Source organism: Ambystoma mexicanum, chromosome 14 (genome assembly GCF_040938575.1).
Source record: "Ambystoma mexicanum isolate Mex_15411 chromosome 14, UKY_AmexF1_1, whole genome shotgun sequence".
In the NCBI taxonomy this organism is placed as follows: domain Eukaryota; kingdom Metazoa; phylum Chordata; class Amphibia; order Caudata; family Ambystomatidae; genus Ambystoma; species Ambystoma mexicanum.
In genome coordinates, this window is record NC_090940.1 from 620,694,381 (window position 1) to 620,722,245 (window position 27,865).

A 27,865-nucleotide genomic window follows, 5' to 3' on the forward strand; every position below is an offset into this window, starting at 1 on the left:
CCTTCTCTGCAGACAAGGTTTCTAGACAGGTCCGGTCTATGAAAACCTCATCAAAACAGGTTCTTCCCTGTTCTTCCAAAACTATCAAGGACTACATTCACACCCTCGCTCCATCCTTGGCTGACTTCTGCAACCACCCTTTCACCTCTGGAGCCTTCCCCTCCCCCTTGAAGCACTCTCTTGTGCACCCTCTTCTCAAGAAACCCTCAGCCGACCCCTCCAATCTGGCTAACTATCTCACGATCTCTATCACTCCTTTCCTCGACAAACTCCTGGAAAAGCTGGCCATCTCCCAGCTTAATCTGCACACTGAATCTGTTGGTTGTATCCATTGACCATCAGTCTGGCTTCAGAGCAGCCAGAAGCATGGAAACTGCTCTCCTGAATATCTGTGAAGACCTGCTCTCTAAACTTGATTCTAATCTCCCCTATTCACATCCTACTTGATCTCTCCTCTACCTTTGACATGGTCAACCATGCCATCCTGCTCAACCCGGCTCCGTGATAACCTGGGGCGCTGTCATGGTCATGAAGTCAGGGGCACAGGCATGCAGAGGTCGCATGCAGAGAAGACCTGGGTGGACACTGTCCTGCCGCCTTTGACGCCAGGCTCATGAACAAAAGTAAACAAGAACATCCATTTAACGCCAAAAAGCTTTATTATGGACATAGAACTTCAGATCCATTAACCTTGAACATTCCATCCATTAAGCAGGATGCTTTAACCTGTACATCTCTTCGGTGAACCAAGTATTCATCTTTACACTTTCCGGAACGCCGGATTCTTCATCTTGGCACCGCAGCGCGACACGCTCCATCATCGACAGCAACGCCTGCAAGGAAAAACAGAAGACGAGGTTAGACATCGAAAAACAGTCCGTTTAAGGTTGCGCTTCGCCATACTTTGCGCTTTTCCTTAAACCATCACTTACCTGCTGTCGAACATTGTGGTAGCAGCCACCTTCCATCCAGCCGTGTCTCGCGTCTCACAGCTGCATTGAGGCCGCATTTCCATCTAATGGAAAAAAACAGAAGAGAGACATTATTGCGGGCATAAATAGGAGCAACATATAAAGACATTAAGCAGAACAAACAGCATCACAAGAGCTCAAGAAAGACTTACCAATCATAAGAAGAAGCATAGTCACAGCTGGACTGGACTAATCCTTATCAGGGATCAGTGAAGGAACTAGATCCCACTTGACGCGCCCCTGCCAGAAGTAGCAGGACGGAGAGCTTATCTTCCATAATTCACAGGTGAGCTTTATGGGCCGGCGTATGCTCACAGAAACTGTACTTTGGGGTGAAGGGTTCGAGAGGTACAGCAACCACAGATTGGTGCACTCACACACTATATCACCACATACCACTGCTCACAGCTTTTCTACTGAGGGAGAGGCCTGAATCACCACCTTCAAGTTCAGGGAGGGCTGCAACCGCCCCAGCGCCTCCGCAGAGACCAGGTGAGCGTAACAGAACACAAAACCTCTAATACTCTCTGCCTGGGCGTTAGGAAAACTTCAGAAACAGATCAGTTAGCCCTCTTAATAGGGGAATTACGAGCTGAAGTACATGCTTCAAGACAGGAAACCAATGCATTACGGAGGGATCTTATTGTAACTCGAGAAAGAACTGACAAATTGCCAAGAGAGATTCTACAAGCCAAGCAGGACAGGTTCCACTGCCTGGAGTGACCCATTCTTCTCATTCTTCCACACCACAACAATCAACACCGGTTCAGGTGATTCTTCCAGGAGCAGTGCCTCTAGCCCCTCCCAAACGCTTCATCAGCGACCCAACCAAGTTTGCTGTATTTATGAATCAATGTCGCCTTCATTTCTTGTGCAGACCAGGAGCCTTTCCTAATGACCAAGCCAAAATGGCGTTTGTACTCTCGTATTTAGGGAGTAGTGCAGCGGACTGGTCTATACCTTTGGTAAATGAAGATGACCCTTTACTCCGGAACTTTGGGATTTTCCAACATGAGATGGAGAAATTGTTTGCCCATCGTACTCAAGGACAAGCTCTGGACAACGAGTTTTTGTCACTCAGACAAAGGAGTCAAGATCTATTAACCTATATTGCAACCTTAAATCGTCTCATAGCCTAGACCAAGTGGCCAGAAGAGAAGAGGACTACACTCTTTTACCGAGGGTTACGTGGAGAACTTAAGGATGTGGTGGCGCAAGTGGTGAATCCCACCAGAGAGGTGTGCGGACTACATAGACCTGGCGGTGCAACTCGATCATAGGTTGCAGAATCGGAAAATGGATCAAGCTAGATCAGAGGGACGTCAGTTTACGTATGACCTCGTGAGAATCAGACTAAACCACATGAACAGTCTGAGCCAATGCAAATTGGTGGATTACGAAGTCCCCTTACCAAAGCAGAAAGGGAAAAAAGAAGACAACAACAGCTTTGCTTATATTGTGCACAAGCAGTAACTTCCTCTGTGACTACCCGGTAAAACCACCCAAGAAAATGGTTGGGACAACAGACAAAACTGATGAAGAAGAAGAAGAACAGAACTTGGGACAAGCCAATGCCCGGCAAGTGTAGGGGTCCGCTTGTCGAGCATGAAAAAGTAATCCGTACAGACCTCACATCTAGTCCTTCCAGTGCTTTTGGTGAATCACAAGCAACCAATAAAAAAATACATGCCTTGGAGGCATATATTGATTGTGGAGCTGTGGGTAACTACATTGACCAAGATTTGGCTCTCCGAATAGGCCTTCCTCTCCGACAGAAGCAGAAATCGGAAAACGTCACTGCTGTGGATGGTTCTCAGCTATCATCCGGCCCGGTGACACAATACACTGATGAAGTCAAGCTTCTGTGTCAGGACGGGCATCAAGACATTACTTTCGACCTCATCAGTGCTCCTAAGTTCCAGATGATATTGGGAATGCCCTGGATGGAGACCCACAATCCTAGGATCGACTGGCGAAAACGAGTTCTGACATTTCCTCATGATTGTGCTGACCCATGTTACAAAAAAGATGACACCAATCTGAAACTGAAGAAAGGACCGTGTTGGGCCTCATCAGCTCCTTACCGCTTGAATACCAAGATTACCAAGATGTCTTCAAAAAAGAGCAAGCTAACGTTCTACCACAGCACAGACCCTATGATTGTCAAATAGATCTTGTACCCGGAGCCCAGATCCCTTGCAGCCGAATTTACCCTCTGACAGAACAGGAAAATCAGCATCTTAGAACTTACCTAGATCAGTACTGGGCGAACGGTTTCATTTGCCCGTCCAAGTCACTTGCCTCCTTGCCCTTCTTCTTCATGCCCAAAAAGGAGGGGGACTTAAGAACTTGCATCGACTACAGAGCCATCAATCAGATCACAGTAAAAAATAGATTTCCTTTAGCACTTTTACCAGAGCTCCTGGACCAAGTGAAACATGCTCAAATCTACACAAAACTGGATTTAAGAGGAGCAGTATTGTCACAACGAGACCCTGAAACAGGGCAACTACACCCCGTCACATTCTGGTCCTGCAAATTTTCAGCCCCCGAGTTGATCTACGCAATCACAGATAAGGAATTACTGGCGATTAAAGCAGCATTCAAGGCCTGTAGACATTACCTTCTTCGGGCGAGACACACGGTCACTGTCATCACGGACCACCGTAACTTGCAATACTTGAAAACTGCCAAAGCACAATCCTCGTGTCAACTTCGTTGGGCTCTCTTTTTCGCGGAATACGATTTTATTATCACTTATAGACCCGGAGTACGCAATGGGAAAGCAGGCGCTCTATCACGCATGAGTGAAGAAAAGGAGGCTTTTACAGCATCCGACACCGTGGCCATAATTCCTGAGGAAAGGATTCAAACCAGAATAGCAGCCACCACGTGTGTGGATGACCAAAGTACCAGTTTGCAATCCTCAATCGATCAATCAACACAATAGGAATGGCTGTTAAAAGGTGACCAGTACACCATCGAAGACAATCTACCGTATTTCCAAGGATGATTATATGTCCAAGACCAAGAACTGCAAAAGCAAATCATTATAAATTACCACGATTCATTACTGGAAGGGCACCCAGCAATAGCCAAAACTCAGGCTAAGGTAAAACAAAACTACTGGTGGCCAACCTGGCGAAAAGACATTGCCCAATTTATTGTAACCTGCGGTGTCTGTGCACAACACAAGTCTCAGAAACAGAACCCCGCTGGCTTACTAAATCCCCTAACAGTACCGCCAGCACCTTGGCATACCCTATCGATGGACTTCATCACAGATCTTCCACCCTGCAATGGATACAACACCATAGTAGTCGTTGTGGATTTATTCTCCAAAATGGCCAATTTTATCCCTCTGAAGGGACTCCCAGCTGCGTCAACTCTTGCTTCTGTGTTCCTAGAGCAAATTGTTCGATTGCGTGGATTTCCATCAATATTAGAATCTGATTGCGGAACTCAATTTGTTTCTGCCTTTTGGAAAAAGTGTTGTACGATTACCAAAATCGATCTCCGGTTGTCCACAAGCCATCACCCTCAAACTGATGGGCAAGCTGAACGAAACAACCAAACTTTAGAGCAATATCTCAGGTGTATGTTGCAACAGTCCGAGGATTATTGGAAAAATATACTCTGGATAGCTGAGTATGCATACAAGAACTCAGTTCACACAAGCACAGGGGAAACACCATTCTACACTGTGCACAGAAGACATCCGAGGACATCAGTATTTGATCCACCCGATACCCTGGAAATGCCAGCCATAAAAAACTTGCTTAAAACCATCATTCAGGTTCTTAAGGAGGCAAAAGAGCATCTGAACAAGGCTAAGGAAAGACAAAAACTGTTTGCTGATCGACATCAGAAGGAAGCTCTCACCTACCAGATTGGAGAAAAGGATGTGCTTAGCATCCTAATATATTCCCCTGAAGGGGCCAAGAGCTTTCCGCCCAAGATTCCTGGGCCCCTATACTATAAAGTCCATAATCAATCCTGTCGCCATGAAATTGGAGTTACCATCTTGCATGCAAATTCACCCGGTATTTCATGTCTCTCTCCTCAAACCCATGAAAATCCAATACACGGCTTAGTTCTCCACCAGAACCCGAAGTAATAGATGGAGAACCAGAACATGAAGTCAAATCCATCCTGGACTCCAGGGTGATTCGATCAAAATTGTATTACCTAATTGACTGGAAAGGTTACAGACCTCAAGACCGAACTTGGGAACCCAGTGAACACGTTCATGCTCTGCGTTTAATCAGACAGTTCCATCGTAATAATCCCACCAAACCAGGACCGGGAGGAGAACCACCCTTAAGAGGGGCCTTGAGAGGGAGTGCTATCATGGTCATGAACTCAGGGGCACAGGCATGCAGGGGTCGCATGCACAGGAGACCTGGGCGGATACTGTCCTGACGCCTTTGGCACCAGGCTCATGAACAAAAGTAAACAAGAACATCCATTGAACACCAAAAAGCTTTTATTATGGACATAGCACTTCAGATGCATTAACCTTGAACATTCCATCCATTAACCAGGGTGCATTAACCTTGAGCATTCCATCCATTAAGCAGCCCTAAGTTTATTCTTAGGTGTAGCTGCTAATGGATTGCCTTTGCACGTGCTCACTTTCTAGGAGTGGCAGGGTGTGGCTGGTAAGCGAGCCCTAATGGGCGTGCCCACGATCTCAGCTATATTAGCTGCCTTGATCCTCAAGACAGACGCTTCGCGTTATTCTGCACTTGCAAGCAGCGTAACGTTCATCGTTGCCTGGGGTCAGACTTACCTTTGAAGATCCTGCTTCCTGGACATCCTGCTTCCTGCCAGCATACTTACCAACTGGGGGAAACTGTTCTTACCTGTACATCTCTTCGGCGAACCAAGTATTCATCTTTACACTTTCCAGAATGCCGAACTCTTTATCTTGGCACCGCAGCACGACACGCTCCATCGTCGACAGCAGCGCCTGCAAGGAAAAACAGAAGACGAGGTTAGACATCGAAAAAACTGTCCGTTTAAGGTTGCGCTTCATCATACTTTGCACTTTTCCTTAAACCATCACTTACCTGCTGTCGAACATTGCGGTAGCATACATCTTCCATCTGGCCACATCTCACGTCTCACAGCTGCATTGAGACCGCATTTACATCTAAGGGAAGAAAACAGAAGAGAGAGACATTATTGCGGGCATAAATAGGAGCAACATATAAAGACATTAAACAGAACCAACAGCAACGCAAGAGCTGAACAAAGACTTACCAATCATAAGGAGAAGCATAGACACAGCTGGACTGGACTAATCCTTATCAGGGATCAGTGAAGGAACTATATCCCATTCGACGCGCCCCTGCCAGAAGTAGCAGGACGGAGAGCTTATCTTCCATGATTCACAGGTGAGCGTTATGGGCCGGCGTATGCTCACAGAAACTGTACTTTGGGGTGAAGGGTTTGAGAGGTACAACAATCAAAGATTGGCACACTCACACACTGTTATCTCCATGCAGGAGCAGTATCACCATGTACCACCGCTCACAGCTTTTCTACTGAGGGAGAGGCCTGAAGGGGGTGATTAAAGTCCAGGGAGGGCTGCAACCGTGCCCCAGCGCCTCCGCAGAGGCTAGGTGAGCGTAACAGTATCACTGATCAGGCTCTAGCCTGGCTGACTTCTTTCCTCTCTGATTGACCCTCCCAGGTCCTACTTGGGTCCCTCCTCTCCTCTATCTCTCTCATTACCTGCGGTGTTCCGCAGGGGTCTAACCTTTCTCCCTGGTTGTTCAACCAATACCTGGCACCTCTCGCCCACTGCATTGCTGCTCTCTGCTCCAACTTCCAGCGCTATGCGGATGACACCCAGCTTGCTTTCAGGCTCCCCTCTGCCCCCTTCTCTCATCCCGGTCTATCTGCAATCCAGGAGTGGTGCACTGCCAATGAACTCTGCCTGAATGCCAGCAAGACAGAGATCCTCCTCATCAGCAAACCTGTGCCCCTCTTTCCCTTCACTCTCTGGCTGGCCTCCGTTGGCCCTCTTCCTGCTCCCATCTGTGAGGCTAAGAATCTCAGGGTTATCTTTGACACCACTCTCTCCTTATCTCCTCACATCTCCGATGTCTCTAAAAAGTCAAGCTACCAACTGCACCTCCTCAGAGGTATTCTTCGCTTATTCTCCTTCCCCCAGAAACTCGCTGTCTCTAGAGCTCTGGTTCTCTCTATGTTTAACTACTGCAACAGACTCTTTTTAAATCTGCCTGCCTCTACCCTCTGTCCTCTGCAACTCATCCAGAACAGGACTGCGAGACTGGTCCTTGGCCTCAAGCCCAGGGATCGTATCTCTCCAGCACTGAAATCTCTCCAATGGTTCCATGTGGCTGCAAGGATCAACTTCAAGACCCTTTGCACTGTCCACAAGGCTGTCTGGGGCCTGGGACCAACATATCTCCAGCTTTCATTTCAGAAGTATCTTCCTACTCAAGCTCTTAGCTCCTCCACCTCCAACTCCTTGAGGGTCCGTCGCTTTTCCAAGCAACAAGTTGGTGGCAGATCTCTCTCTTCGGCTGGCGCCTCTCTCTGGAACAGCCTCCCAGCCTCTCTGAAACTTGAGCAGAACCATCTCTGGTTCCGGAAGCAGCTCAAGACTTTCCTCTTTGCTTCTGCCTTCTCTCTTCCTCTTCCCTGCAGATCTCCTGTCTGATACTGCACTAGTTACCTGGCTACTCTCTGACCCACGGGCCCAGGTCCCTGCCTCCCAGCTACACACCTACACTGCCAACCCTGCACTTGGGGCTGTATATGCAACCCTATAGTCCCCCCTACCTGCAATATATAACAATTGTTGTCTGCACTTAACCCCTGCACTGCCACCTGCTGGCCGCACTTCTTGTTTTTTTTATGTTTTCTATGCTATGTCCTGCACTTGCTCCTCCTCCCCCTCCCCCGGCACTGCTCTTCTTTCCTCTCCCCTGCACTTGTGCGATCTCAATGTCACTGGGCCTAGTAAGATCGTTGTCTTGTCCCCCTTTTGTTCCCCTCCACTGCCTCGTCATGTCTTGAAACACATGTGTTAAGCCGCTCTATAAATAAAATATCAATCGTACCACCCTGGGATCATGGGACCTGCGATGTGTTACCAGCCACTGCGGCTTTGTTGCAGATTGCTAAAAAGCAAACCCACTTTTTCTGCAAAAGCATACTGTAAGGCCTATTTACCGTGTTTCAGCCTACCCCTATGTTTGGTTATACTTAGCTGTGCCCCTGCACTTCTTTTATATGCAAGTTACTTTTATTTTCGGTTAAACTTGTATAACGATTAAAAGGAGCTTCCTCCTTCCTCCCCTTTAACAGTGCTGCTCTCTCAATTGATAAGTGCTTACCTTTTCACCGCGCAGAAATTGTATTTTTATTACATTATTCCCCCTTTAATTGATCTATCAATAACCAACTCTTTTTGTCCCTCCCGTTCCCTTTCTGCTACATTATCTTTGTGAATCCAAATTTGTCCCAATCTTGCCATGTCTCCTCCAATCTCCTCACAACCATCCAGAGTTTCTCCCACCCATAAACACTGTGTTCCATCTTTTAGCCAAGAAATCATAATTTGTTGATAGTTTTCTAAATCGGCTGGCTGTGTAAAGACACACCCATCAGGATCCCTTTCATTTTCCCCAATTGCTTCGTTACCACACTTCTTTTCGGTAGTCTTTATCAACCCTTAAGGTTATCATCAACTGTCTTTTTTTTCTTGTTAGAAATAATCTAAAAATGTTCTTAATGATGCAGAAGGTGGCGATAATGAGCACAAACGCGGGCCGGGGACAGTCATTCGAAACAGGCCGGAAAGCCAGGTGGGTACCCATGCGAAAATTCTGTCCAACCAATTACTTGATTGCACTCCAATAGGTTTGCTGGTCATTTTTTCATCCAGGGTCCGTATCTATGTTATGACTGCTTTCAATGTTACATTTGAAGCCTCTCCATTGGGTATCATTGTGCAACAGCTGCTCCCGAACTTTGCACACACCCTCCCTCGATATCCGTTAAGAGGTCCAGTACGTACCTGTTTTGGAGGGACACTAAGCATAGCACCCTCATTTCCTGCTTAATTGCCTGCAAACCCTTTGCTGTTGAATTTTCTAACTGTAGCAGCTCATATCAGGTGTGCTGCAGCCACTTTGTATTAGTGGCGTCTGCAACCGTGGCCAACAGTCTGAATTCATCAGGGATAGCGGCTATGTTTTCTGCGCTTTTCTCTGAAAAATTATTATTTGCCCGCTTCTTCTTTCTTATTTATTTTCGTACCTCCTCTTGCTGTGCCATTTTTCCCTGCAACGCAATCTTCATGGTAATGCTATTTCAAGGCACTGCCAATGCATGACTGTGCAAAGTGACAAGAGCACAAACACCACCCCAGTAGGGCGGAAGCTGGGCATAAGCCTTCAATCCACCGGTTCACCATCCGTAAATCACCATAGCAGTTCCCTGCATCAGCATCACCTTGGTGCATCCAGAGTTAGTGCCCAGGTAGATAGACCCACTTGACCTGAAACACAAAGGAAATCGTGTAAAGCTATTGATGTCTATTGGTTGAAGCTTTTCATGTAACAAAGTTAATGCATGTACATATTTTCCCCAAATTGCTCTGCAACTATCATTCACCATGGCAGCCAGGTTTTGTTTAAAACCTATCAATCCCTCAGCAGGACATTGCGTTATTCCCCCTTCCCATTTGACCCCATACCACACTGCTCCCATTACCCTCATCAACTGCCTTGTATGACACCAGGGTATGCTTTGCCCTTCTTCACATGTGCACCATAATCTCTTGTGGTCTCTTATTTGTAATTCCCCTTTTTTAGGACCCTCTGTCACAAATTCCACTACCTTATGCCGGGTTTCCTCATTTTAAAGCATTTTTGTTAATTTCATGAAATTGTCTTCATAAACCTTTTCCCTTTCATCCACCCACTGAACCGTTACCTTTTTTCCCTGGAATAAACTTCTAGTTTTGCAGAGTAACAAGTGCATCAGGCATCCTGCTTCCTCATAAGACACAGCTTGGAGTAGAAAAAGTGTGGCCGTTCCCATCACGTGTGGGATGAGAGAGCAGACGTAGAAAGTGCCATTCCCCCTCTCTTTCTCCCCACAGGTAACATATTGTTGTACCAAACATTTCCAGTTGACGAACCTGGCTCTCCTTCAGTGCCATGATGAAAATCTTCCTCATTCATTAAACTCATTTTTTCCCTATTTCTATTTTCATTCACTTGTGTTCCACTATTTTCTCTTAAAACAAAATAGATCAAAAGTATTGATCACACTCCAAAACACTGAAAACTTCCTTTTCTTCTTCATTAAAACATTTTCTTTAAAGACATTGTCATCATTTTGCTGGTTTTCGATATAGTCTAAAGGCAGAGAAAAAGCTTAAAGAAATCTCCCATATACTTCCCATCATGTTGTGCTTGGGGAGACACAGCTCTTGTCTTTGCGCACATCTGTGATGTGGACCCATCCTCGCCGCCCTTCAATTTTCCCTGCTGTTGGTGTTGAATAGATCACGATATGTGGGCAGTAAAGCGCTCCTCCTTCCATTTGCGAATGTGATTCTTGACAAATATCTTCTCCCCCGGGTAAAGAGGTGCTGCTTGTGAACATTTTCAAGATTGTCCGGTTTGAGTTTTTGGCGTTGTCTGCAAGGATATGTATCAAAGAGATTTTGTACGTTTTTTTGCGATACGTATCAAATTCCTCCCCCAGAATGCAAGAAAAAAAATGTGCATCAGAGATTGTATGCAACAGCGGAATAGGCGCATCCATTCTCCGCCCTGTAACAATGTCATGAGGAGTCAAGTGATGATCTCCTCCAGGCGTATTGCGCAGTGCAAATAAAGCAAGAGGCAAGCAGAGCACCTATGATTTTCCAAGTGTTTGCGTAAGCTTTGCCAACTACTTTTAAGCAGTCCATTCTACCAAACCATTGACCTGTGGATGGTAACCCGTGCATAATGTATGCTTTATCCCCAGGAGTGTTATCTCCTTAAATAAATCATTAACAAAATGCTGACCATTGTCAGAACTAATTAACATCTGGAATACCCAACCGTGGGAACACCTCCCTCACAAGAAATTTGGCCGCAGAGCAGCAGTCATTATGGGCACGGGGACCCAGCCTCAAGCCAACATTAAAATATCTGCATCAATTATCTGCATTATTGGGGTTGCATTAAGGTTTTCTGATAATGCATCCTTTTCTTTGCTCACTTTTAGCACTGCTAGGAGAGGGGTATTTTGCCCTCCTGTGTGGGCCTGCACTTTATTAAAGCTAGTTCTAGTGAGAGTGGTAACATTTCTAATAATTTACTCAGTAATCCTGCATGCTGAACAGGTGTACCATCACTTCTTTGTAACCCTCTCCTTTCCCATCTGAGTGCACTGTGGAAGTAACATAGGTCGAATCAGAGAAAATATTCACTACATGGCCCTCTGACATGTTCAGTGCCTCAATTAAGGCTACCAATTCTGCTGCCTGTGCAGAGTAGTGGTCTAGTAGTCGCGTCTGTGAGTACACCATCAACTCCTCCCCTTTGTGTGCTCCATGTCTTTGCCATACCACCGCGGAACCTGAATGCCTCTGTCCTATGGTCTGATCAATACTGGAGCTTCCATCAATGAAAATCATGCCCCCCCCCTTCAATCACCTCTTCCTTAACCATGGGGTTACCTTCGCCCCGTCTATGCATGCTATGCAGTCATGTATATAATCTGTCTCCTCTATTTTTTCGGCAATTAACTCTGCTGGATTTATAGTCCTGCATCTCACCACTTCGATTGCTGTGTTTGTCAGTATTACCTCATACCGTGAAGATCTGAGTTGTCAATGTTGATTTTGTTTTTTTCAGTATTGTGAATAATGCATGCTCCACATATAAAATTACGGGGCATCCTGTAGTTATTGTGGAAGCCTTCTTAAGTGCAAATGTATCAGCAGCAAGTGCCTGCTCACATGGCAAATGTCCCTGCATCACTGCATCTAGGGATCCACTGTAATATGCAAGTGGTTTGTGCCCCTGTCCCTTTTTCGGCGTCAGCAAAGCTGTCATCATGTTTCCATCTGAATGGGAAAACAGGTGAAACTTCTTTGTAATTGGGTGTAGCCACTAATGATGCATGTGCTAAATCATGTTTTAGTTCATCAAAGCTCTTGCCCATTTCAGCTTTCCAATTTATGTTTGTTTTGTGTGTCTAAGCTTCTTTTAATGCTTGCAGCAATGTCCCGGTGAAGTGGAGTAATCAAAAACCCATGCCCTGCAGTAGTTACATAGGCCCAAGAACTGCTGCATTGGTCGTGGAGTTTTATGTATGGCCTCTACTCTTTCTGGTGTTATTTTCCTCATGTCTGCTGATGCAATCTGACCAAGGGACACCACTTCTTTTTGACAGTACTGTAATTTCTCTTTGTGCACTTTGTATCCTTTGTCAACTAGCAAAGTCAGTAGTGTCACCAAGTCCTTTCTACGCTCCTTCTGTCGGACTGCACACCAATAAGTCATCAACGTACTGTATCACTGTGCATGGTGAGAAACCAGAATGTGTCCCACCCGCTGGTTCCTGGGGATCGGTCATTCAGGTGGCCAGGACACGGCCATCAGTTTTGGGTCCAGTTCCTGGGGATGGACCAGTGCAGGAGAATCATCTTGGTGAGGGATCTTCAGGGAATGGGACACCGGATGGTGAGATGCAGTATGCCCTTCCCTGTAACACCTTTACCCCATCCTACTAGGTAGAATATTTAGGAACTTTACCCCTCCCCTTTTACAACACAAACACTTTCACATGGACAGCCCGCTATGAGAGACAACAGACTAACACCCAAGCTGTATACCTGACATGTCCCAATACAATGGTCAGGTGAAGTCGGTAATTACTGACCATCACACACACGTGACTTCCATTAAACTTCCGCACATGGATAAAAGGCGGAGCATGAGAGCACACTGATCGAGGCAAAGCACACGAGGAAACAGCAGTTTCAAGACGGCAGCTGAATGAGAAAAGAAAGACAGCAAAACAGAAGGGATCGCAAGGTGGGAAGTTCCCTAGACCTTTTCAACAAGGAACCGTTACTTTCCAGAGATCGCGAGAATAGAAGCCCTAAGACCAGGAAACCAGGCTGAAGAATCCTGCATTGTATGTTGGAGATACCTGGGGCCCTCCCGCTCCAATAATCAAGGCAGGGAGAATAACCAACTGCCGTGGTACTGTCCTTGGCTCCAAGAACAAAGTAGCATCAGTAAAATCAACATAGCCGGTGAGTTGTGGAGACGATACAAGACTGGTCTGTGTTGAAGCCAAAGTTGCAAGCAGCAACATTGTACGGTGAGTGCTGGAACGAACCTTGTTAGAAACGCGTGTGATAAGAGACGCAAGTAAAGGTGAACTGCTGATAAGTAATTGAACTTTAAAAGCAAGATACAATACCTTTGACAGAGTGGTCCGGCACCACGTGGGTGCTCAATCGAAGGTCTTGGTAAGGTATCCACCCAAGAAGTTGTATATGTGAAATATTTGGTCCGAGCCCAGCGGAGGGAGACCAATTGAAGATTTTGTGTCAAAGTGGGTCTGAGCCCGGCCGAAGAGGATCCTGGTGAACAGTTAATCACTGGAGAAGTTATATATGTGAAATCCTAAGAAGAAAGGAACTTTAATGTTTGTTGTGTTGCATCAGGCCCTCTGAAATAACAGACTTTGAATGGCAAAGAGACTTTGATACAGAAGGTCCTGATATTGAGGTTTTGAACTGCATCCTCGTGCTAGAGAAGCCAGAGACTGTTCTAAGATCGGGTGTGTTGCCTTGTCCTGTGCTGAAAACATGGGGAAGGGAAGCCAACGACTTGAATATCCTGACATATCATTTCTTAAACACTTTTATTTTGCATAACATTGTTTCCCACACTATTTGTATTTAGAAGTAAGGATAGGCAATAGGTTTATTAGTATAGGCCCTTTTATTTTTACAGACTACTAGGACTGCGTTATCATTATTCAATGGTCGTAGCTTGCTCCCATCTTTAGATTTAGAATTAGATGGGTGTTTTTCAAACCCAATTGAAGTTTAACAAACACCCTTTTACTGTGATCACTTGTGTCTGTCTTAATGTTTGATACCATGTCTTCCTTCCAGCTTGCAACCTGTAACATGCTCAATTCCATTTGTATAACTCTGTTAAAGATGCTAGGTCCCTCACAGTACCCTTGGGGAATTCTAGTGTGTTGGAAACCTGGTCCTGTGATACATAAATACAGCGAGATACCTGGAGTCTGGGTGTAATGTGATGGAGGAAAATGTGTTCTTCCAAATCTACCACAATGAAATATTAGGACTCTGCTGGAATGCTGCAGAAAATCACTGCGGGATTTGTGTCCTATGGATACTCTGCCTCAATAATATTGTTAAGATGGCGTAAATCCAGTATCAAATGCCAAACCTCCACTTTTGCTTTCTTTATCGGATAGATATCCGTGTTGCAAGGTGATGTGCTCTCCTGTATTATGCCATGCTGCCATAGGGCATGCAGTGTCTCATAAATGACTTCATCTGCTTCTCGAGAAAGGGGTTACTGCTTTACTCATGGCAATAATTCTCCTTTTTCTAATTTGATGTGTACTGCCCAGTCCCTTTTAGTATCCCTACATCAGGGGATCTTGTTATACATAAGCTTTTTGGCACTTTTCCAAATATTCCTGCAAATATTTTGTATTCTTTTTTTTGTTATCTGAATCATCTGGGAAACTGCCCTTTCCTTTATGTATACTGGACAATGTATGCTTAATTCAAACACGATCTCTCCTTATTTATTGTCTTTCGTTGCGAACAACTCTGCATTGCTTACTCCTTTTAATGTCAGTGTGGGCTCAATACATTGAAAGCCATTCTATGTTGTCTTCACCAGTGGCAACCAATATGATCATATCCTTCCATAACCACTTGATACAGGTGCGTGTGTGTGTGTGTGTGTCCCTTAACACCCTTCCTCCAATTCCTGGTAACCATCCCAACAACACGTGCATGCCGTAAAAAATACACCTCCATGTGTGTGGCTATCCCTCTCATTGTGCTGTGTGCGTAGTACGCCTGAATCAAGACTGCCACTCTAGCTTGATACATTCCTGGTGTGGAGCACACCATCCCTTTCTCTGAAAAGGAGATGGTGGCGTTCAATTTACCAAGTCCCTTCCCGGAATGTTGATGGGAGTGTCTTTTGAATACAATAATGGTGCTACAATAGTCTGTGTCCCTTTTGTCATGGGTAAATCATTTGTCAGAGGAACTTTCAAAATTGTCCCCGAAAAGCCTTGTGTGTACAAACCTTTGTTAGATAATGGAAATCCTTCTTCCTTTATGCATGATCTGGTTGCACCGTTATCTATAAGAAAGGAAATTCCCCTCTGTCCTATCTGAACTGCTACCTCTGGTTCCTCCTCTGGTTCCTCAGTTACTGCTAAAACAGGACACACTTGCACTCCCCGTGGGCATCCCTATTAGGAAAATGTAGTGGCGGATGATGTAAATGGATTACCGCCCACCACTGTCACTCCGGTGTATTGGGGCACAGTGTTCTCTCCCAGTAATGTTACCCCTTCTTGTACTTGTGTCTGTACTGGTGCCTAGAGTATGCTTACTGAACCTTGGGTTCCTGTCATCTCCCCACCCTGCACTTGCAACTGTCTCTGGGTGGATATATCCTGTGGTTGTGTGGCTATATTTGTAGTTGCTGCTGCGGTATCACCTGTGTTTGTTGATGTATCTGTGTATACGGTTGCTGTTCTTGCACTGCTTGTGCTATTAGTGGGCATGTCAGTGCAAAGTGACCAAAATGTCCACGTGCAAAGCACTGTGCCCCAAACCATGGCCCCATGCCTGTGTACCCCATTCCTCTTCCTTGTGTGTAATATATGCTCTCCCTGTCTGATAGAATCCCCTGTAACCATTTACTCCATCTGTCTGCACAACCCCTGATGTTGCTGCACATTGATATATGCAGGTTGTTGCTGCATCTGCACTGTTCCCCACCGCTGATTGGGTGGTACTTGAGTGTACCCTCCTGATTGTATTACCGTTACCACTGGTAGCCCCCCTTGTTGCGGATGTGGAACGACAACTGGCCTGTGAGCACTGCTCCTTCCATGTTTATTTTAGCCTGTTTTTTCAGAACTAATTTGTTTTCAGCTCTTACTGCATTGTCAGCTGTCTCCCTATCCTTCTCCTGCTTTCTTTTGCAATAATGTACAATTGTTGCTGTATCTCTGGCCACCCTTTTGCCTCAATTCCTACTATCTTCTCAAGGGATGTCTGCACATCTGCAGGTAGCCCCCTCACTAGGATGTGGTAAAACAAAGGTATTTTGTCATCCCAAGACTGTTTATTTTCCTGTGCCCACATTTGTTGTATGGACCGTATATATTTCGCAGTGTCCTCATCAGGCTTCATTTTACAAGCCAATATTCAATATTGAACCCATGTCTGACGTATCTGGATACAGCTCCCTTAGAGCCTTTCAAATATGGGCTCGATAGTTATTAAAAGATGCTCCATCATGTATGTTAGAGCTTAAATTTACCCCAGTATATACTGCCTGTTGCCATATTTTGTCACTTCTTTCCCCGACCAACACTGCCAATAAACTCTCTCCTATGGCCAATGGAATTCCTGATGTCTTTCTCGAAAACAGAAATCCATTTGCTCAACCCCGCCATTAATGAAGGTAAACTGTAAACCAAATTGTCCCTATCCATTGTCTGCCATGGTATATAGTGAACCTCACCTCTCACTTTCTGCAAAAGGGGCTTCTGTGTGCGAGCTCTGCATTTATTACCAGGTTGTGGTTTTGTTGCGACTGCTGTTCTTGTTTTTCTACTCAAAGCCTATTTCCCCAATCTCCCAATGACTCCTCTGTTTCCTCCTCTTCTCTCTTATTTCGTCTCCTTCCCCTGCACAGGTCCATCAAATTGCACGTGTCTAATTCGTCATCCCCATGATCGCTGTCACCACTGTCTTCCCAATCTGATGCAGAGGGCACACCTTCTGTCATGTCATCTTCACTATCGTCCTAGTCCTATTCCCAGTCGTCAATTTTAAATTGTATTCGTCCTGTTGTCCACCCCTGTTCGTCAGCTGCATTTCCTTGTTCTTTTGCTTTTTTCTCTATCTCCTTATCTATGGCTTTCTCGGCTTTGCTGAACACAGAGTCAAGTTGCTGCTGGGTGCTCTTTTTAATGTTGATTAAATATTTCTGCCTCCCCTTCTCATCCTTACTAATTGCACCCGCTTCACCCTCATCTTTCCTTTTGTGTTCCTTCCTTATCTTGAGACACTTGTTTAAGAGTCGTATATCCTGCAGCTGGTTTTAGTAATGGGTATATCTCCGTCTCTTTATCCTTTTCTTCATACAACTTCCAAAGTCCTAAAATGTCCTCCCCCTTTTTAAGCTTTGCACCTTTGTAGGTAGCCAACAAATATGAATACATATGGTCGATAATATTTCTATCGACGTTCCCTCTCCAGGACATTCTTTTGTGTCATGTACCCACTCAAAATGATACTTTATCTTGTCACGATATTGGGGCAGTTTCCTACACATGTGATTAAGTAGTGCATCCAACCAATAGGACGTCATTATCCCACTTTAATCCTTATTGTCGCTACTCTTCCCTCCCCTTTTCCTTTAATTTAAACCTGTAAACTCTCAAACCTTATTCAATCAATCCCACTCACTCAATTGTATACTTATTACTTACTCGTTCGCCCTATTTTCACTCTGGTCCTCTCCACAGGCCCCGCCCTTTTGCACCTCACACTCCACACTTAGATACACTGGCCTTCTACACAGGCCTGTCTTGTTAGGTTGTATTAGTACACAAATGGCCTTCTCCCCAGACCCAACACCTTAACACCAATTCCCTACGTTAGTATGTTAAAAGAGCAGTTACACCTCCATTCAGCCGACTACACCTTTAATTCGCACTACCCAGTTCCGTAAATATTTAGACGTTAATTCGGCTCTGGCCCTTCTGTCATATCCATAGGCACATTAAACAAATACTACAACCACTTTCCACAACAGTAAAAAATTGCTACTCACAAAACACGTTTGCGCATGTCCCTCAAAAAGAAAAAAAGAAAATGACACAACTACTGCTCAAGCTGAATAGCGGAGGATCCCAGGCTTGTGGGAAGTACACAGCCCACTTACATCGTATCCCACAAGTTCTCTGGGGTTATTAAGCGCCATTAAATCAATTCCAATAAATAATGACTTCTTAAATCTCGTGTTTTCTTTTTCACCTTTATTAATTCCTCTATTGTTTTTTCACAATATACAGTCACATCAAATGGACATACTCGACCGGCCACATATATCTGTCTTCTCTTTAAGACTTATCCTACCCCTGTAAAAATACACTGATTGGGGTGTGAACCGTTCTCTTTAAACTTGTCTTTAACCAAGTTCGTAGCCTATGTCACCCGTAAATAGGGCTCTAGAAACGGTTGCTTCGGTTATGTCTTTACGAAGCAGGACACTGGGTGTACTTTTTATTTTGGCTACTTTCCGCACGATATCTCTTTTACTTAACGCGATATCAATAACTCTAATATTCAATGCTCATTGTTTTCAAGTTACTTTACTCCAACCTCCCTCTGTCTCATTTTTCCCTTGTCACATTCTCCACTCACTGCCCATTCACAATTTTGCCACCTCACTCAGTTTTTACTATTCATTCACTTTTTCGACTTCCGACTCTCGGGGTCGTCCGCCTCTTTACCAGCCGCTTCAACGTTCCATTCGTTCAGCTTCCTGTAGATGCCGGGAGGGGATTCTGTATGAAACCAGGGGACCTGTCTCACCCGCACTTGCAAGCCTGACAATTAAAAATGGTTCTGCCCATTACAGGGAGCTTCACATCCTTTCAGCCGAATGGCAGAAGTCGTGCAATATTTCCGGGACCCCAAAGCCTACTATCTCGCTGGATTTTGAACCATCCTCTGCTACCACGTGCACTAGAAGACTTCAGCCCTTTAAGACGAAGTAGCAATACCCTTGAGATGAATGGGGATGCAAAAGTTACTCAAACTTCAATAATCAAAATGACTCGGGTAGTTGGCAAAAAGGATAACTTTTAATATCAATTATCTAAAACAGGGAGTACATCGCACATCAACGGACGTCTCAGCCCATGGTCTCTCAATGCATTTAATAAAAAACATTCTTTTTATAGCAAAAACTTGTCATTGATGACGTCAACCTACATATCTACTAACGTCATTGTGCATGGCAAACTACAAAAACCTATTCAGGAAAGTGATAGAGTCTAAGGGAACATCGTAGTATACGTTCCATACTAGTCTGAGAAAGTGAAAGAAAGTGATTGGCAATTAAGCCCTCCCCTCAAAACAGGTCACTATGAACGTCACCAGATACACAACATCCCATTGGTTGCACAAACTATAGGACCCTTAATCACGCGGCCCCCTACAATTGGTTGGCACTCTAGCCTCCGTCAGTACCTTTCACCTATGCTAGCAGCACGCAGGCTGGGATTCTAGGGGCTGGTGGGTGAGCTAGTCTTTAACCATAGCTTCTCACCAATTGGCATATCATCTATCATCACCTCAGTGGTCTGCTGTCAATTAAGGTTTTGAATTCGGCCTTGTGGAGTGTTCTTTGCCCTGGAGAATTGAGGGGAGTGAAGGCACGCTCTGCCTTCATGCGTAGGTGTTATTTTCTAATAGACCTCCGATGTCTTCCTTGTTTTTGTCCATGTCTTCTGAACTGGAGTTTTGTTCTTTCACTCAATTTGTATCCAATATCTGTTCTTCCCAGCCTGATGGGACCTTAGTTTCTCGGGCTCATTCAGCCTCGCCTTTCTGAGTTTCACTCCTGTTAATTCAATTGTTTTTAACTGCAACACACTGGAAAAGAGGCCTTCCTTTGCTTAGTCCAGCTCTGCTATAATACGTTGTGGAAACATCCATTCTTTACTTCATCCTATACATATATAGGTTGGCGCATGCTGCAATCTATTCACTATAAAGCTAGCCACAAGAATACCTATTCTGCTTGGGTTTCTTTGCATATGTACATGAGTAAAATGACTTGATATCTTCATCAGTTCTGTAGCATAAGTTTCTTCATCTTGATCCCAAGATGTCACTTATGTTTGATACTTTCTTGATGCCTTATAAAATATCTGAATTCTATTGTCTCTGCATCTCTTCTATGTACGTCACTTTCGATTGTGTGTGACGTCATCTTTCTTCTTTCCATTCAAGTGTCCTGTTTCTTCTGGGATTTCATTAAAATGCTCATCATACTGTCTCGTATGCAGGTATGGTTTTCTCAATGGGAACCTTGTTTCCAGGATTCTCCTTGGTATCTGTATTTTCAATGGTGCTGCACGTGTCTCACACTCTGGTTCTCAACAAATAGGCACTATGGGCGAGGTGGTTGAGGTGGGGGTACTTGGCTCCATCTCTACATGGTAATGGCTGGTGCATGCATGAGAAGAGTGAGGGCTGCAGACCCAATACGCCATCTGTCAAAATACTTGAATGGTGTCTGGTTCTCTGGGCCATACTCCATGCTGGATGCAGAGCCCAAAAGGATATAATATGGAATTTATAACGCGCCTTTACACAAGTGTTTCTAGGCGCGACAAGCCAAGGAGGGGGAAACAAAGGGAGGACAAAACAACAATCTTACTAGGCCTTGTGTCATTCAGATCTGAAAAAGTTGAGTGTGACATCCCATAATCATTAAGTGGCCACCAAAAGTTTGAAAGGATAGATTGTCGTGATTGGGAGCGGAGTGGTCACTCAGCTTCCACATTCCCTATTTAACCAGAGCCTGCGTGCATACTCTGTTAAGCAGCAAAAGTTATGTTTGAGGAAGGATCCCGCAAGAAGAAAAGCTGACTGAAGAGAACCATTCAGAACCAAGCGAGATAGATCTGGATGAGAGAGGCAGCCAATGACTGCTGACACCGGACTTCTCATGCGACCAGAATGAACGAAGGGACCAGCAAACTCCTTCCTGGACCATTCATGACCCTCTTCTCTCAGCGAAATCCTTGCTGTTTGTTTCTGTATGGACTAATCATGTAGAAACATGTGCAACAGACAACCGAAGCAACAGTACTGAAAAGACTGCAAAGTCTGTCCGTATGAGACGTATAGGACAAGTCAAGGCCTGTGAATGAACAGTAAGGGCTTGAATCGTGCGTGAACTATAATTACATTTTACGCCCGTCTGCACTACGACTTCTGGCCCATGACAAGCGGCACCACTCCCCAGAATTTCATCACTGCGTTGATCAAAATACCTTCTCCATTGGCCTGCCCACTGACCAGCTTACCTATAGATCTTTATTGCCACAGGTCTCAAAATGCAAATAAAAAGCCAGAAAGAGTAAGGCCTCAAATCTTTGCTATTGCTTTTTTAAAACTGTGGAATGATCTTAAATCAGAATGAGGAAACTCTGCAGTTCAATGAATTCCTCAAAACATGCTGTCCCATGGTGGTGTTGTCTTGCATACTACAGCCACATAGATTCCAATTCTGTAAGTGTCCCCTTGTGCCTGGCCTCATTGTCTGTTACATTTCAGGTCCTGCCTCTGTAATGCTAGTTTTCAAATGAAACTCATTCAATAATGCATGTAAATCTTCAACCTACTGCAGGAAAAAACAATTATCTGACACAGATTAAGGCCCTCATTACGATACTGGCGCTAAACCATGGCGCTATTAGCACCATGGTTGCTGCCGGTATTGTAACAAGTCCGCCATGGTGAAATGGGGAAGTACCACCCCATTCCAATGTTGGCGGGGCGGTACTTCCCCATTTCACCATGGCCCTTCCCCATTCCCATTTTTGCCCCATAGGGCATAATGGGAATGGGGAAGGCGGTAATTACGGTTCCGCAAATTGCAGTACCGTAATTAGCACCAAAGTCCCTTTGCAGGTCCATTCCTTAACGGCTGGTAAAACCAGCCGTTAAGGTGGGAACCCGCAAAGGGACCTCGTAATCGGGCGCTAAGGGATTACCGGTACCGGTACCCTTACCGGTACCGGTAATCCCTTAGCGCCAGGGTCGTAATGAGGCCCAAAGTAACCAGAATATGTTGATCACTGAAGACCTGACATTGTTGATCTGAACGTACTTCCTGTCTGAAGGTAGACACCATGTGCTGGAGGCAGTAAAGAGCAGAGGGTGTAGCAGCGCTACCCTGCTCCTGATAAACCTACAGTGAGTGGCCGTTTCGGTAAGGCATGGTAGGCAGTAGTTCACTATTTACCTTTTTGAAACCAGGGGCCTCATTACGAGGTGGGCGGTAAGGGATTACCGACACTGGTAAGGGCACCTGTGCCGGTAATCCCTTACCACCCTACTACAAGTTCCCTTTGCGGGTCCTCCCTTAACACCTGGTTTTACCAGGCGTTAAGGACGGGACCCGCAAAGAGACTTTGGAGCTAATAACGGTACCGCAATTTGAGCCCTATTGGGGCTCATATGGGAATGGGGAAGGGCCCTGGTGAATGGGCAATTACCGGCCCGCCAACCTTGGAATGGGGCAGTAATAGCTCCATTCACCAGGGCAGAGTCGGTAAGGATTTGGAGGCAACCATGGCGCTATTAGCGCCATGGTTACCTCCAACCTCGTAATGAGGCCCCAGGAACATACACAACACCTCATGAAGAACAGGTGAGCCCGTTAGTAATCAATCACATATTTCTCTTATGCAAGACTCTCCTTTATTTGAATTGTCTAGACTTGTTTTTGGTGCTGTATAAAAATGTGGGAAAGTTTTGGGGTTTTTGTTACCAAGCCTAATTTAATCATGCACCTGATTCCTACTTGAGTTCCCAAAATGGTGTCGCAGATGCGTGAGGCAAAACGAGGCAATGACCCCAACCTCTTAATATAACCAAGTGAAGTAACTGGCTACACACATTAACAAACTGCGCCACACTTGATAGGTGAATAGAGATCCTTTTTAGTTTATAAGGTCCTGTTCATTAGAAAACAAACAGTGCCCTATCAGATTACATGTGTTTCAACACATCCGTGTCTTTTTCAAATCAGGGGAAATAAGGTCTATGAAATTCACAAAAGTCATTGATCATTGTGTAAACCGAAAAAAGAAAACAATTTGTGAACCACAAAAAGAAAATATCATCAATTATGTTGTTTTGAAGTCACAGACATTGGGGAGGGGTGAAAGGGGCGGAGGTTTATGGGATAGTGAGAGAAGGGAAAAATATAAACAGAACATAGAATCAGTTCAAAAATTCCAACTGATGAAAGCTTGTCACAGTTATATTACATGTATATATTCTCTGCTGCAAAACAATAATGCTCACGTGGGAGCTTACCTAAATTTCACATATATATTCAAATCCGAGGAGCCAAGTATTCACGGGTTAAATCCCCCTGAAGAATACATTTGTAACAATCATGGGTGAGGGGTGTTTTGTACATTTCTACACTTCCTGTCTGTTCAGGCTTGTTTTAACCTTTACAATGAGTCCGTTCAATTTAAAAAGTAGGAGCAGCCAGGTGCGGCAAAGTACTCAATGAAGTTTTATATTTTTTGCTAAATGTGTTATTTACGATCATCGTCATCACAGAAGACCCCACATCACATATCAAACCTATATTTGTAAGCTACAACAGATAGGAGCAGTTTGGGGTCATGCCCTTTCTATTTAACACACATTATGTACAGGGGGACTGTATAAACATGTACCTGGAATTATTATATGCCCATGTATGTACCCTGCCATATTCCAGGTTTAATTTTAAAAAAAGTGTAGACCTTATTTGTTCCAAACCCGAACTGTTGTGTGTGCGTTTTTGTTTCTATATCCGCCTGATTTCCGCTGACGCCTCATCTTAGTTATGAATGTTGGGTCCCTCTTGCTTGTTAGCCTAAATTCCTTCAAAGTAAGTTGAATTTAACATCGCAATATCTATCATATGCAAACTAATTCAGTTATAATATAATTGTACGGTTTTACAGATTGAAGTGTTTTAAAAAATAAATAAATCTGATGGCACTTTCTAACACAGGAAAGAAGTCTTTGTGTGCATCGACCTGCATCAAGGGGATCCTACCTGGAAGGCCGGCTATGCTCTCTGGCCTTGGGGATGTTGTGAAAAACTGGTTCCGAAGGACAGAATCTTCCGTCCGGATGAATGGATTAGTCTCACGAGAGACCTGTATAACTGGACTGAAGAATACGGACGGTAGGAGCCATAACCCTGCTCACCCTGCCACCCTCCTGCACTGCCTCCTGGCCACCCCTTGCACTGGGGACTGTATCTGTACCCATACAGTTCCCCACACACCCATTTTCTTCTTTTTTTCTTCACGTATCAGACTTACCAAGTCTGCTGCCTTAAACACAGCACTTTCTGACTGCACTAGCACTGTTTATTGCCTCTACTATCTATTTATTTTTATTTATTATTATTTATATGTTTCTTCTCTGCTGCGCACTTTCCACTCTCCCCCTTCCATGCACTTGCGCGTTCTCAATGTCACTGGGCCTAGTAAGATCGCTGTTTTGTTCTCCCCTGTTTCCCTCCCTTGCCTTGTCGCGCTCTGAAACACTTGCAGCACGAACGCCACAGATTTTACCTAATGTCTCCTGAAGTACGAGTTCTCTTTACGCTGCAAGGCTTTTACATAGTTCTAAAAAGAAGGCCGCAAGGTGAATGTGTAAAGCAGAAGCCAGTCCTTGATATGGCACTCTATTGCTCAAAGCAGTTCTAAAACAGATGCACTCCCTCGTTCACGGCAAATGATACATTGGGCCAAAATGTGTCAGGTGCAGGTTTGCCATTGTGTCAATTCAAATATTGTACATTGTTGGTGATTTGCCAAAATATGAAAAAGAAAACGTCTAAATTCAGTGTTCAGGCTATTATTATTATTATTATTATCGGCGGTTTAAATATTGCCTCATGCCAGACTCCTCCAGCTCCTAAGTGCTGTACTGGTCCTCTTTATGTTCCCAAGACAAGCACATTGCCACTGACCCATCCTCCCGGCTTATGAATCTTTACCAGAAACACTCTCTAGAAGATAGTGCTTATAATGTGGACTAACAAGCATCTGCGCTAATACAAAGCATTTCCTTCCCTGCAACTGCTGCCCTGCTTTCCCGCCCTCTTCCTTGAATCTTGCTTTCCTTCCCATCAGACTAAGGCCTGGCTTCTTAGCTGGGGACAGAATACACGCAATTGATAAGGATCTGCGATTTGAAACTAAAGTGGTGATTCGACACAGTACAGAAGCATAGTAACGTAACAAATGATACTTGCCACAGGTAGCAATTGCCTCGCAAGTGTGTACTCTGATGAATCCTGTCGAATCCTCACAGAATCCCTGCCTAAAGTCTCCTCCCAGGTGGCCAGGGAAAGGCAGCGGCTACTTGATCCGAACCCTAGGGGTGGTAATAGCCGGCTGGATAACATGGAAGGAGAAGGCCATCGAGAGAATGTGAGGAGTCCGTTAGGGGAAAAGCAATGTTAGCTCTCTTCTGAGGGTAATGGTTCCCTAATGCCTGAATATGTGATGGCGTGTTGTCATCATACAGTTTCCTCCCCCAGACTTCCCCAAGACAAAGTGTGAAAACCCTTATGGTAAACATGGAAACACAATATATAAAAATCAGGGAGTTAATACTGCTTCTGATTGTTATAATTCTACATTATGTTTGAATTGTGAAGTCAAGAAGCAACCATTAATTCCTTTGGGAACGTCCTCTCAATGTACATCCTATAAATCACTACAACAGAGTAAACTGAATGATCTTAAAATGAATAAGAACATTAGGGACTTCAAGTCCCATAATGCTCCGAGTACTGAGACGAGGAAGAGGGGCTCAGAGTTGCAGAACTGTAGTGTGCAGTCTAGTGGTTGTAACAACCCACACCTGAGTGGGACCTTTAAACATTTAAAGGCCCTTCAGGTGCAGGCCATTAGGAGGAAGGAGAGAACGTAGTGGAAGCAGCAGGAGGGAGAAGGAGAGACTGCTGTGATGCAAACAGGATGCCAGGTTGAAAGAGTGGCAGAAGTCGGCAATCCAGAATGCAGAGGACACGCATTGGGAAGCGACCCTAAGAATAGCTGGCCCTTGGGGGAGACCTCTCCTGGTCCTGCATGCGTGGCATTCACCGGAGTGCGAGCGGAGCAGAGAGCGCTCCAACAGCAGAAGGCTCAAGCAATGTCAACATTACCGTGGCAGTCAAACCCTTAGAAGAAACAGGAGCAGCAGGTCCAGCAGAGAAATACTGGTGAGTTGGCCTTTGTCAGGTAACCCCGGTGCACTCCTTAACAGAACGCTGGCTCAGAACAAAACGTTTGAATATCGAACTATTGAACTGAAGCAATTTGGGCGCAACTTTTATCTTAAGAGAAATGAAGTTAGAGAATTTTATAACTACCATTGTCAAAGCCAAAAGGGGACAATATTTAACCAAAGTGTAGCAGAATGTTGTAATCGCCATTGCCCAAGCTAAAAGGTAACAATATTCAAATAAAGTGAATGAATTTACAAAAAGGAAGATCACTTGTAAAACAAGATTATAAACAGCATTGCCTAAGCCAAAGAAAGGAAATTGTAGAAAGCCAAAGAAATGCCATTAAAAATGAAAAGTGGTACAACTTTCCTAATAGAAAGGAAACATTGCAAACTGCATAACCAGCACTAATTGGTGGTGTAGAAGGAAAGCAAGGGAGGCATGAAAGAATCCCTCATTATGTGAATTATAAAGAGGAAGACAAATGGAACCTGCATTGCCTGTGGCAAATGAATCAGAGTGAGAGACATTGTCAATGTGTGTTGTATCCTTATGACAGAAGTTATAAACCCCTTGTTGTTGAAAGCCAAGAGACTTATCCAAGAAGACATTTTTGATTTACTTTCCCCATTGAGGATTTAAGTGTAGAATGTTTGAAGCCAACCTCACCAAAGAGGACTAGTACGGGTTTTATCCTGACATGCGAGCATACCAGGAAAGGGACAATTAGCGGTTAGCACTGGCAGGTGAGTGGACCAGGAAGAAGACAATTTGAAGTACTGCATTGTGGTAGAAAGAAAGTGGCAAGTCCACTAAACGTGTTCTGATGAAGTGTTGAAAAACCATCCTGACAATACTGTGTTGCCTATGAAGAAGAAATGTGATTTAAGACAAAGTAATTGGTATTCAAAGCAGAGAATAATTATATTGAATATGTATGGATGAGCGATCCACTAGGGGGCGTGGGGCATGATGGTCGCGGGCTAGTGGAGCTCCTGTCGGTTTGGAGACAGAATCGAGAAAATATGGGACAAAGAGACAACAGTATTTGTATTTATTAAATGTATAGAGTGCTTTAATCCAAAGCACTTTACATAGCAACAACAAGATTACATAGAGAAATTGGAAGCATAATTATAAACGTTAGTCAAACCTTCAAAAAAGCAATATGTAGAACAATTTAACTAGGTCTCTAACAGAGAAACAGAGCAGAGAAGGAGTAAGAGGGAAGTAAAGGGGTTTAACAGGACGGGGAATGAAGAAGATGAGATTTCATGGAAGAACAGAAGGAGGAGTATGAGGAAATGGAGCGGATCGAGGAAGAGAATTCCAATTTAGGGGGGCAAGGAGCTGAAATGATCGGAAATGAGTAGGGGCGCAGGGAGCCGGGGGTACAGTGAGTAGGAAGAGGTCAGCGGATCGGAGGGGGCGAGAGGGTGAGTAGAATGAGAGGAGAGTAGAAAGGTAGAGGGGGCGAGATTGTAGAGAGATTTTAAAGACGAGACAAAGGAAATTAAAATTTAGTTGAGA

The 27,865-nt window shown here is 44.6% G+C and overlaps 1 protein-coding gene across 1 annotated transcript in view; it reads left to right on the top strand.

The window, feature by feature from the left end:
- The window catches only part of TMEM260 (transmembrane protein 260), a 374,961-nt gene that overhangs the window by 270,761 nt on the left and 76,335 nt on the right, over positions 1-27,865 (top strand). Inside the window, exon 13 of the mRNA XM_069638070.1 lies at positions 24,098-24,274. Coding sequence (XP_069494171.1) covers positions 24,098-24,274 — 177 coding nt within the window. The remainder of the gene's footprint in view (positions 1-24,097; positions 24,275-27,865) is intronic.